Genomic DNA, 13256 nt, shown 5'->3' with positions numbered 1-13256 from the left:
GCTCAGGTTGGATGGGCCTCTGACCTTGAATGTTTTCATGGATGGGAATCCCTCTCCTCCTCACCCTCTGTCCTGCCATGGGAGCTGCTCCTGCCCCTCGCTGGTAAAATCTGACCAGTGTGTAGATGAAGGTAGGTGTAGATTTGCCAGCATTATGCTTTTACAAATGGAATTCACAACCCAATTTACAGAAGAGGTGATTTTTGGCAACCACCCTTGGGATATGCTCCAGCTTGTGTAACCTCTCCTGGAAACAGAGCCTTAAGCATGACTGTGTGAGTGCAGTAATGAAGCTCTGTCATATGGGAAGGCCATTTCTGAACTCCTGGTCAGGACTTGCTTCCTTCAAGAAAGCAGCTAATAACAGCTTTGAAGTGGCGGTAAGTGCATGCCAATCATCTGTGTTTCTTAGCAACACCGTAGAAGAGAGTTCAAGTATAACATTTTTAAAGGAAAAAAAAAATCACTGTTAAAAATTCAGCCATTTTGCCCTTCATGGGGGTTGTCTTCTCCCCTCTCTGATGCTCCTTAGGACAGAAGCAGTGACATTGCTAGGCCCTGTCCAGACACTACCACAACTGGGGAAATAAAAGACAACATCTACTTCCACACTCCTTTTTGTTGCACCTTAGAAAAGGAACTGCAGAGACTTTACAGGCTGCCAGATACAGTTTGAGCTGCTGTTGCTTTTCAGAAATGCAGCTCACGGGCCCAGGATCTCTCTTAGCATTTGCTGTATACCGGGAGGATGGTTTTCTTCCTAAAGCCTGACATCCATCAGAGAGGCAGCAAAACGCAAATGCAGCCGTGGAAGTGAGATTAGGAATTACACAAGCCAGATACAGCTCGAGGGGTGTGGTGTAAGGGCATGGCTCAGGGCTAGGTTTCGGTTCAGCCCATTAGAAATACGAGAACCACCCTGAGGTTTATGTTTCAAGCAGCCGCAGCTGGGTTTGGGTCAGTTCATCTATGTAGAAGTTGGTAGTGGCGCCAGGGGCTGGCTTCTACTGTCAGCCTAACTGGAAAGTCATTCTGCTCCCTACAGGGGGAATTTCTTGTGGGAATTAGGTAAATAAGCAAATCATAACATAATCTAGCTGGATGATCAAAGGGATCTCTTATTCAGTACCGGTTTACAATATTACTATAACAAACAACCTGAAAAAACACACACGACTGAAAGAATCAGAGGTCATATTGCTTAAGGGAAACAAAAAGCCAGTTATAAGTTGAAACCATTTCTAAAATGATTTTAAGTATGATTCTCAGCCTCCTGCTAAGCCACTGCTCACCAGCTGGTTGGGTCGATGAGGAAGATCGAGCAGGACACAGAGCCGATCACGTTGGAGAGCAGCAGTGATAACCCAGCGGCAGTGGGATGACGATGAGAGCACTGGAGAAATCCTTTACTCGGCCACCAGTGTGTCTGAAGTCTGTGGGGTTTTAAGACTAAGACTGCATCCAAGGGGATTCCTGTGGTTTATGGTGACCTTATAAATGGTGAAAGCTTTAGTTTAGTACTTGTGAGTGTAGAAAAAAGTAAATTAAAAAAGGTGCAGATGGCTATAAAATAGGCTAACATAAGTAGTTTTACACTTTTTTTTTTTCACCTGTGGATAGAAAGGAAATAGTAACGCTGAATCAGATGAGAGCAAACAATTACAAATAATTGGCTAAGTTTTCCAGCGAGTGTTAAGATAGCTTTACTTATAGCCGAGTTGTAACGTGATCCTCCTGCCCATCTTTCCACTGGTTTATAAACAAGTCACAAGCCTCTCCCCATGAATCAAACACATCCTCTGACGAGTCTATAAGTTTGGAATTAGAGGAACAAATACTGGAAGCACAGTGAAGGGAGCTGGTACAAACCACAGGGCACTCCTTGCTCTGTCCTGTAAGTCTTGTGTTCCCACTGTAGTCCACCTCATTGAGGTTAATTTCACTTTTGGAACAATTCTCTTCTCTCTCTTTATCAATCTGAGAATATTTAATGTCTTTCCACATGTAGTGTGGCTGAATAATTCCATCTGAAATAGTGTACATGGGTTCTGAATTTGGTTCAGGTACGTGTCCATTCATCTTGGAGAAAAGCAGGCCCAGTCTCTTAAAGGACTCCTTCTTGGAGCTGGAAAGTCTCTGAACTCTATTTCCATTTCGGACAAAGGAGCGCTTACTGATCCCATTGCTTTTTGGCTTCTCTTCCACCATATTGATCCCGGACATAGTTTTAATTAGAGCAGATACATTGAAGTCCTTTTTTTTGTTGGCTACATTGAAAGACACACTCTTGGCTTTGGATTTTTCTCCAGCACCATCTTCATTTGCTTCATCCTTTTGGGACACCTCGGTGCTGCTGGTAGAGTAACTTCTCCTCTGGGGCTTCCTATTTCCCAAGAGGTCAAGAACTTCATAGCGAAAACTTGAGATGTCCTGTTTTAATTCCTAGGGCAAGAGGAGAAATGAGTTAACAGCAGCTTTATCTGTGACATGAAAGAATGATCACATTCCCTTGGGAGAACTGTTCAGAGATATGCAAATGACTGATACCAAATCACACTTAGAAGAATACCGCATGCATCTTCATTATTCAGTGACGCACAAAAAGAATGTATTGGTAATCCTGAGAATTGGAGACCTCCTAAGATCTTTCTCTCCAAAGGCTGTGGGACCAGCCTCTTGACCAACTCCCTCTGCCTACCCCACCACCACCTCCTCCCCAAAAAAAGAAAAGTCAAATAAGACGGTTATAGAAGAGAGGAAACACTGCTGAAATTTAAAAATATGGCAGGAATCCTGTTTAGTTGATAGGCCCAACTTTAACTTTGTTGGTAAGTGTTCTTCGTATCCATTAACCCAGGTTCATTCTTTCGTTCTCTCTGGGTTAGGATTAGGAATGTGATACTGACTCAGATCAGGTACTTCATTCCTGCTATTTCCAAAGCTTTTGTCTACATAACATACGGTATATTAAAATCTGGGAGGTGATCATATGAGAAGACACCTGGATAAGAATATTCTCTGCTCAAAACCCCCCATACGCATCATATGTATTCGCAGCTCTGGTAATAGTCCTATTTCCACAGCAGGTTACAAATCACATTGACAACTTAGTGCGAACTCTGCAAGTGGCTACTTGAATTAATATAATAAATTATTATTAAGGAATAATAAATTACCTTGAAATTTTCTTCAGTTAAACCTTCGTTGGTTTTGGAAGTTCTTATCATTGCTGCAACATATCTTTTCACAAGATTTCTTATCACTTCCTGGAACAGGAAACAATACAAGTGATTCAGTGGCTGGCTCAGACCAAACTCTGTTCCTACTGCACTTCACTGAGTTCTTACCAACAGCGGCTATCCTGACTCTGCTGTCTAAAAAGAAAATCACTTACTGTTAGCACACTTTCTTCTAAACAGAACAGACCTTTGGAAAGCGTTATATACTTTCCATCTTGAATGCTCAGTTGTCAACTATGATGAACAGGTATTTTGTACTTGTTTTATATAGGTAAAAGTTGTTGAGAAAAAATTCTTGATGTTCTTATATGTCCTCAAGCCATTTAATCTCAGCTGCTGAAATTTTTAAGATTACTGATCTCGTGTGTGTATGCTGTGTACCCTGATAGGCTAAGCTTGCCATTTGAAGATTGTTTATCAAGTATTTGAAAGCCAAGGAGGGCATGTTGACAACAAATAATCTGAAGAAGAGCTGGGACTCCGCGGGGCAACGCATGTTCACGTTAAACGACATCTGCCAGCTGCCTGGGCCTTCCCTAATGGCAGGTCAGAAACTCCTTTCAAGGCTGTTGCAGTGTCTGTGGACAATGCTGGAAGGACTGAATCACACCCTCAGTGACTTCTCCAAGGGCTCTTGCTCCTCTGTGTTACCCAGGCTGTTTGTTACAGTACAGATTTTTGGTAGGATGAGATCCATTTTGTTCTGTGTTTGTTTACCTCCTTGCTGGCTTTACATAAGCAAACTGGTACTTGGAGCTTGTATGTTTATCTGTGCTGGCCAACGTAAGCAGAGGTTGTTCTCTACACACGGAAGACGCTACTCCAAACCTTCCCTTCATCTCCCCATTTCATACATAGGGATAACAAGTCTGAGCAACACCAAGCATGAAGATGGTCTCCATACCAAAGTTTTACTGTGAGGTTTTTTAAGAGAACCGACTGTACCCGTAAGCTGTGCTGCGGTCAGAAAGTACCAAATGTCTGTTGTCAGAGGTGACTATTTATGTTAAATATCAACTTCAGATTAAAATATTCTTCAAAAAGCAGGAGATCTCTTAAGTAAGACAAATTACTACTGGCTTTTGACAGTATAGCCTAACATACCACCAAACATTCTGGAGAATTTTTTTTCCTTCCAGCATGCTGGCATAATACATCACACTGAATTCCGGTACTGAAGCTGGTGTTTTTAATGCAGTTTCATCCTTTTATAGGTTGACTTATAATGAGTACTTGATGACGGGCAGGCTGACAATAAACAAAACAAGCAAAATTCACCAAAGGAACTATTCCTCCTTCCTGAGCTGTCCAAAACAAAAGAAAATCCCAGCCGCTGTTTGAGTTAGGGATGCTTTACAAAAAAAGAGCAGAAGAGGAATGATTCAGAAGTGTGTAAAAATGCTGCCGAAACAGTTTTAATCAGGATGGTGTGACAGCCTAGTACCTCTGATGGCAGTGGGGATGTCACCTTTGACTTCAGCAGTCAGACTGACACCGGGCAAGTTTTCCGCTACTTCAGAGGGGGTGAAAGGCTAGGAGGGATTTACAGAACCATCTCATTGCTTATGAGGGAATGTTTTAATCCATGGTAAGCAAAATTCTCTTAAGAGGATCTACGCTTATCAAAATATATTCTAGAAGCAAGCAAGAATCGTGGTAATAGAGAGTGAGCAGGAAGAAGAAACAGCAAGTAAAAGCTTTGTGTGCTGAAGAGTTTACCTGGTAATGTTGATTCTGAATCAGGTTGTCAGCGTGACGTTCCTGGAAAGAGAAAGGCACGGATATGTTACCTATTTAGTCCTGTCTTTAGAGCTCCTGATGGCTCGTAGCAAGTGATGATCCAGCAACCTTCTGCACCAGCAGAGCAGTGGCCCTCGTGATCCTGAACATGCACAAGCACCCTCACAAAATGAAGTATAAAACTATGCAGCTCCTTACTGTGAATGTTTTGAGGTTTTCATGCCTCTTCTGTTCATTGTCAGAGTCGTTGCCTGGGCACAGCTGATTGTGAATCCACTTGCAAAGGTACCAGACTGACTTGGGACTTGGGACAATGTTAAAAGGAGGGGGCAGAGTGGCACCTTCATCAAAGTAACTCATCCAGAGCTTCGTCCGTGCAAACTTCCACTCGATATCTGCGTGGTCCTATGAGAGAAGGAAAGAGACGATCAGCAGCTTCAGGCAGGCTTTCCTGGAGCAAATGCCAGCGGCTGAGGAGTTGATGTGAGCAATAAAGGATTTCTCCAGCTGCAGGCAAAGCAGTATCGCTTCTTCCATCTCCGTCGCTGGGGGTGCACATAAAAAAATGCAGTGTGAAATATAGGTGGAGTGTAAAATACCAACCGCTGAGAAATGAGATGATAGCAATATTCAGCAAAAGTAACTTCACATGCTAAAGTCTGGCTCTGTCCTTTAGAGGTTATGCTTATTAGTTTGCCAATACAAGAAGTAAGAAAACACATTTCTCTTTGCTTTTTGCTAGCACTTTTATTATCACAAGCCATTGTTTTTCACGTCCAAATCCAATGAATTCTCACAGTCTTCCCTGGAAAAAGGTCTTTCATAGTGTTTTTTGATTTGTTTGGTTTTTATAGCATCCATTAATTCAGCTCCTACAAGGAAGTGACACATTTTATGCATGCCGTATTTTACATCTTGTCTCTGCATTATTCTTACACAAAACAGGAGACATTTTACTGTTTGGTTTTTTGGTTTGTTTTTTTTTCATTTATATTATCACCATGCTAGCTTGCTGTGCTCTAGTGTTTTTGATCCCAACAAAGTAAAGGTGGAAAGTTAATAGCATCCTTTTACAGCTGCACAAATAGGCACACGGTCCATACAGTCACCAGGAAAGGAATACTGAGTCTATGCAAGACACTGACCTTACAGACTGCAAAACAGCGAGCCCCAAATCAAGCTATTTGCAATCTAGTCCATGGAGTCAACTGGCTGTTCTGCCCAGTAACAAACTGCATATTCCCTTCCACATCAGGGCAGAGACATCTACCTACAGCCTGGATTCAGAGAGATAGATACTGCAGCTATTCAAAACAGATTTCACGCTGTTTTGTGCTAGTTTTAAAGTTAAAAAATGTCACTGTTTTGTATGTTCTGCAGAAATTCTGACATTAGACAGAAAAGGAAGGACATAGTTTGAAGCCTTCAAGCCAAGCAGTGACATAGTGTGCTGAATTTAAATGGTAAATTTGTGTATCGTTATCATTGCAAAGCATAGTGCTAAGCTGATGGTTACGACATTTTAGCTGTTCACCACTTAGGTTAACAGTATCTGACATGAGATTAAACCAAAGCTGTGATTATCTAGCCTAAGGAACAGTGCAAGGTAGGAGAAAAGGACAATATGGGATTTTAAGTTTATGAGGCGATTTCAACCAGGTTGGAACAAGCAGCCCTCTTAGCAACACGCCGTGAAGAGTAGGACAGGGAGTTTAATAAAATATGGCTGAACATCATGCCCAAAAAATTACTACACTGGCTTTATGGCTACGCTCCAGTGCTCTGACATGGGTAAAATACGCTCACATTTTGACAGTGAGGCACAGCTGAACTCCATTTTAGCAGCGTATTCAAGTTACATGCAGCTCTTGATTTGAAATAACTGCCTCGGTGGCCCAGTGGCACATTAGTCTCTGCAGATGGTCTGAATCAGCCCAGAACACTACTATCCCCTGCCAACTTACTGAAAGGGCTGTTTTCAAGCCATAGGTAGAGAAGCTGCCTGCCATGCCCCTTTTAGCCTCACACATTATCAGACCCTGTAAGCAGGGAAACTGCAGCATCACAATGAAGTATTAAAAGCTGATGCTGGTGGAAATTAAGTTCTAGGTAGTTAAAAAGTAAGTTTGCAGCAATAGAAATAATTACCACCAGAAAAAAAAAAAGTCCTGCTCACTTTTTCTGCATTTATCTCTACCTGCAGGCTGCAGCAAGCTCAGCAGAGCTAGAGGGGCGCAGAAGAAGCTAGTGCCATGCAGTTGCTGTTCCTCCTTCCCAGACTCCGGGTTAGTGCTCTGAGCTCCACAACCAGCCCACAGGACAACTCCTGCCTGATAACTGCTCACAGTTCAAGGCAAAGCTGTCCCAGCCTCTTCCAGAAGCAGGGCTGGCTGCTTCCTGCTCGGTCCTAAAGGCTTACATCTTTCTACCTGAACGTTTCCTGGTCTGGGCAATTTCAGTTGAAACAGTCTTCGGAAGGACAACAAATGATCGGCATCACACGCCAGGTGAGGCAAGGGGCCACTGGGGAGGGCGTGCTACCCGTGGGGAAGGCAGGAGATCAGATCTCTCTTGGCAGCTCCCCATGCTCTACCTGGACATATTCAGTACCAGGGGAAAACCCAGTGGTGACTGCATCTTGAAAGGCTGTAGAGAAGAGTGGCATTGCTGGTTCAAGCATCTAAAGCATTTTTAGGGGAATGGCTGCACGAGACCAGCACTGAGTTATTCATCCCTGCTGCGAGTAAGCTTTTCTCAGGGTGTGCAGGAACTACAGACACCTGGCAATACTGATAGCACTGTCGGGGGCAGCTGGGGAGTTCAGGGTAAGGCAGCAGCTGAAGGAGAGTGCAAAGACTGTTATTTTTTGATAGAGACGTATATTTTAAGTTCTTAGTCAATACAGAGGTAGGTGTAAATGTCCTATTGAGGACTCAGAAGGGAGAAGGTAGTTTGAACAAGACGTTTGGACCCTTTACAAAGGTCCAGTGTCAGTGGCGGGGTGGGATCAGGTGTGGTGACTTGGCAGCAATTTCCTTCAGCACGTTAAAAAAAAGGGCATGTCCTGGGCAGCTGTGATTTAGCAGTGGATGTTGGATGCTGTTTGTAGAGGAGGATAAGGCAAATCTATAGCTTGGGGATTGCAAATTAGTTTCTGGGAAAGGAAGAGAAGGGCTAAAAGAGTTTTTCAGCACAAAGTGTTTTCTTTTTGTTCTTTCATTTTAAAACAGTTTAAGGGGACTACATGGGCTTGACTAGGGGCTTGAATGCAGGTGCAGGGCGCTGCTGTGAGACTTAGCTGGAGTTTCTCATTGGGAAAGTTCTGTGGTTGGTCTGAACGAATCCCTGTTGATGTAAATGTGTCTGTGCGTGAGGCTGGTGGATGCTGGCCTCAGCCCCACCTGTATTTCTTCCTGTGCAGTCTCAGTCAACAAGTGCGATATAACCTCCCTTAAAAGACAGACCCTATGTACAAAGCTTAGAGTATCTTTTCTTCCTCTTTTCTATTGCTGTGAATTCCGCGGGGTTTACGAACTCAGACTGTCTCAATTATTCACCATGATGTTTTGAGAACCTGAGCAATTCAGATGAGAGCTCCTGGCAGCAGTTTTGTGTTGCAAATATTGGAAAGAGACGTTTCAATTTTACTGAGAATGTCTTTGTGTGCCAGGAAACCACCATTTTCTCGGTTAGAGCTCTCTTTAGTGCTGTAAGCAGTGAAATCTGCACACAAAACTACAGCTTTCCCAACTCTCCTCCCTGTGCTGAGTACCAAGAGTACCATGCTTCAGCAATCGTTCGATACCCAATTCATACCTGAAGCACTTGTGAGTTACAGCCAGTCATTGCATGAATGTGAATGTGGCCCAGTGGACCACCAGACATGTTCCAGGGTTTTGGTGTGTCTCCCCAGTGACTGCAGGCCACTGGGCAAGATTTACATTTTTGAGGGCTGCTTGAGTCTGAGCCTGCTTTGCATCAAAGCTGTTGCAAAGGTTGCATGTAGGTGAGCACTCAAAGTGAGCTCCTGAGTACCAATACAGCGAGAGTCCAACCCAAGGGCCCTTCCCTGCGCCTGGCCACCATGCACCCTGCAAAGCTATGCAGCCGCGGGCGAGCCCAGACCTGCTGCTGGAAGGTTCAGTGCCACCTGCAGCGGTGCTGCACTAGCTGCTGATTTACAGAGGTGGGTCACAGGAGACGGCACGTTGGAGCCCACTCCCAGGGACGGCCAGCGCGGACGTAACCCTGGGACGCTTCAGCAGACGTGGGTCTCCTACGAGGGAGGACAGGAGGGAGCCCAGGAGCTCTGCCCCTCCACAGGGAGCACTGTCAGAGGATGCACACCTGCAGCGCTCCACCGTGGCAGGGAGCTTCGAGCGGGCCCTCTGCGGAGTGAGGACAGGATCCTCACACAACTGTGCTGTTTTATACAATGTTCTTAGGTGACAATTATTGGTAACATTTATAATAACCTAAAGAAACATATCTAGTAGCTTTTCAAGTGTGACCTTGTTGCTTTAGGAATTCAAATCCAAGTTTGGATTTCACTGTCCTCTTTTTGAGCTTCTGTTGCTCTTGCCCTTGTTCTTGTCACCATTTTCTTTCAAGCACTGCTCATCATTTCAGCTATAAAACACTCTACTTCTTAAGAGGGCCGAGCCCTCAAGCTCAAAGAACACATAAACTCAAAGAAACCAGCACTCGGCTTCTCTGTGGGAAAAGAAACTGTATCGCTTACTATCACAATGCGAATGTGTGATACTGGCCATATAATCCTCTTGCAAATCTCTGCCATTTGAAGTAAGAATCAATCTCCCATAAAGATTTCCCCATGGGATTGCTGAAGCCATCTTACCGTAGCAGTTGCGAGGATTTTCTAATTCAGTCAAAGTAATGTATTCACAGATGTGCCAGATTATAAATAATTACCTGCTACACTAATTATCCAGGATAATTCAAGCATTAATCTCCATCTCTGCCTCTGTGTAGAAAATCTGTTGTTTACATTTTGTGAAATGTTCTCTGTAAAGATTTCCGTCACCATCTCCTTGCTGGGCCATATGGTTTAGATCATACTTTGCCAAATAACAGCCAGCTTCTCAGCTGGTACTGACCAGCCAGCAGAGCCCCAGCAATGGGAGACTGTTTCAGTTCTCTGTATGAGATGGCTACCACTGCCGCAGCCTCTAGGTTCCTCAGCCTCTTCATGTGGTTAGTATTTTGGCTCCCTTGTGGCTGGAAAGCCGATGGAGGAAGATGCTGTTACATTTAAGTTAGCAGATAGGAGCTGAAGCACAGGGCTGTCCCGTGGGAAGCCTGTGGCAAATCAGGGCATGGGAGACCGATCTTGTGACTCTTGAATCAGCATCCCTGAAAGCACTGGGATTTACATCAGCTCGGGACTAGTAGGCTGAAATGGATTATGGCAGCTCCCTGCACTCTGCTGTTCCACACCGTGGTTAGCTCTGGGTTAGGCTGGAGTAGACCCATGGTACAAACGCTCGGCTAAAACATAACTCTGAGATGATGGTAACACTTGGCAGCCTCTGAGACCTTCAAACTTTTCCACTGTAAAACAATCACAAGATAATCTATTTAAGGTCCTCTATGCTACGCAGAGGTGCCCAAGGGCTTCTGCTCTTTCCTCCAAGAAGTGTGTTCCTGGGATGCAAATCCTCCCCACGCCCATTTGGTAGGAATAATATATAAAGATCGCTAGTGTCTTTCTAGCTGTCACAAAAAGGGCTGTGTATGCCTTTCTTGTGTTTTATTATACAACAGTCAGTGGGCTAAGCTGGCAATCAGGCTGCTGCCTGTCAGATGCAGATATAGATGGCTGTGACAATGCCCTCGGGACCAGGCTGGCTGGCCGTGGCTGAGTGCCTCGGAAGGAGGCACGGGAAGCTTTCCCGTTGTGCAGGCAACACTGGCAGAAGCCGGCGTGATGTCTGCATCAGGAGTAGCAGAACTGCTCTCTGCTGCTGTCCTAGAAGGTGCCAGCAGCAGCCCCGCAAGATTAGGAAGTGCCCAAGCTGCAGCACTTTGCTCTAGGAAGGAAGAGCAGACGCAGCATTCACCTTTACAAGGTGCTCACTGACACATCTTATTTGCAGCGTATTGAGTAAGGCAGGCTCCTTGTCTGAATGGCACAGGAACTTCAAAGGTGCTTTTTTGCTGTGTAATTAGCTGTGCTGCAAAGTATACAAGTCGTTAAACTTTGTTTGGTATATTTCTCTCTCACGTGCCTCTTTATTGCTCTTTGCTAAACCCAGAGCAGGGAAAACAGCACAGAAAATACATCAGCAATGGCCTTCAAGCAGGCTAGCACAAGAAATGTATGTACCCTTATGTGACCTGAACAGAAAGCATTGAAGAAAGAGGGTCAGTAGAAAGTTAATCTTTACAGAACCCGACACAGACAACTCTTGTGCAGTTTCAAAGCTGTTAATTTTGTAATATGTGTTGGGCAAACTGGTAATAGCATCAGCAAAGCTTGGGGGTTTAATGATGAGCTCAGAGAAGCAAGCAGCAAAAATCCAAGCAGGCTTTTTGAGGTAAATGATGCTTAATATTTTTCAAAGAAAAATATGTTATAGAACAGAAAAAAAAGTCTGTGAGAAAAATCAGGGACCTACAAAGGCAATTAATGCATAGGTAATTCAGCTGCAGCTGACAACAAATGACTTTGCTTTCAAAGCTGGGGATGACATACTGAAGGATAAGAACTTAATAGGATCAATCTCAAAAATAATACAAGAAAAAATACTAAAGGAGGACAATCTAGCATTAGAAAAAGCAATTAGAACAGTTAGGGAATGAGGCAGCCAGAGAAGAGATCAAAGTACTGTCTAGCACAAAATCACCCGCTGCACTGGTAAAGCAAAGGGAGTCCTGACCTGCAACAAGACGTTCACACCAGGGAAGCTGCAGTGGCCCCACGCCACCCACACACGGCTTTGAAGAGGAGCGCGTGGCCGTGCTCTGGGGAGAACAAAGCCCACGGCAGATGCAAACCAACACACACAAAGCAACAGAGTGCCCTGATGTGAGGGAAGACATGCCCGGAGAGCCGCAAAGCAAACCCCGTGCACGAGCACGCAACACAGGCAAACAGGCACGGGAAGGGAGAGCTGCTCCCTGGGCAGCAGCTCAGCCGGGGGTGCAGAAACTCTTCTGGCTCCAGCACAGGAAAGGAAAAGGACATTCAAGCATAGGCAGGTCCTGAAGAAATACTCATAAATAAATACTAGCTCTGGGATACGAGAAAACCAAATTCTTGGGCCAGGATACAGGTAAAGACTTGATTTCAGAAAAGAGCTATCCTTATCTGGTAAAAGGTAGCAAGGCCCCCAGGTGAGGAAAACAAACAGAGCACAAGGGAGAAAAAACTCAAAATCTAAATTTTGACATAGCAGACATTTCAGATAAGCCATCAATGGGATTGCAAGCCTTAAAAACTTGAAAGCTGGATGAAGATCCCAGTCATGGTAGAGCCCATAAAAGAACACACTGCAATAGAGGAAATTAGGAAAAGCTTCCTTAATTTTGCAGTGTCCAAGGTTCGTGAATTCAAACAGATGAAAGGAATGGCCAGTTCAGTGTCAACATGACATATGGCATGGCGACTGCGTTTTATAATAAGGTGGATAAAGGACTCCGTCTTTGGAGCATAGTGTCGTGGTTTGGGCCAGACTGGCCACTGAAACAAAGGACGCATAGCCAGAAAGGCTCAGAAATTATGGAAATGGGGCAGGTCACTGGTTGCAGTGGAAAAGAAAACCACTAATGGTTTCTGAATACATAAGGTCAAGCAAAGAGCACGGGCATTCACTCCCGAGTGACACCACAGCAGAGCTATTAGATGAGCTGTTGCACTGGCCATCGCGTCCCCAAAACGGACCTCCTTACTGCAAGCTGGATGATTTTCCCAGCTCTGGGGAATCAGTTTGTTTGTACTTGGAAAATGCATGCTTTAGCATCTCTGCTATTTATATCTTCCATGTGCAGAATATATTCGTAATTAAAATTTTTATTATAGCTTGCAATGCACTACATTCCACAATGTATTTAGGTTATATATATCAATTACCTTTCATCTCCCACCAGCACATTGGATGGAAACAATGATAGCTAATGAGAAGGCCGGGGAATATTATATTTGAGAAAACACAGAGAACTGCGGACTGTGCTGGTTTTAGTGCAGTTAAATTATTTGAACTAGCACCTTTTTCTTCACTCACATTCCAGCAAAGTTTAGTTTTTATTTTAATAATC

General features: G+C 44.2%; 1 protein-coding gene across 1 annotated transcript in view; it reads right to left on the bottom strand.

Moving 5' to 3' along the window:
* Positions 1-1707: 1707 nt before the first annotated feature.
* TRPC5 (transient receptor potential cation channel subfamily C member 5) overlaps positions 1708-13256 on the bottom strand; it is a 65243-nt gene continuing 53694 nt past the window's right edge. Inside the window, exons 7-10 of the mRNA XM_054215008.1 lie at positions 5178-5384; positions 4959-5000; positions 3177-3266; positions 1708-2442 (exon numbers count right to left, since the gene is read on the bottom strand). Coding sequence (XP_054070983.1) covers positions 1708-2442; positions 3177-3266; positions 4959-5000; positions 5178-5384 — 1074 coding nt within the window. The remainder of the gene's footprint in view (positions 2443-3176; positions 3267-4958; positions 5001-5177; positions 5385-13256) is intronic.

Source organism: Rissa tridactyla, chromosome 9, assembly GCF_028500815.1.
Source record: "Rissa tridactyla isolate bRisTri1 chromosome 9, bRisTri1.patW.cur.20221130, whole genome shotgun sequence".
Lineage (NCBI taxonomy): Eukaryota > Metazoa > Chordata > Aves > Charadriiformes > Laridae > Rissa > Rissa tridactyla.
The sequence above is the reverse complement of the archived record's forward strand: the minus strand, read 5'-3'. Positions and strand labels throughout refer to the sequence as shown.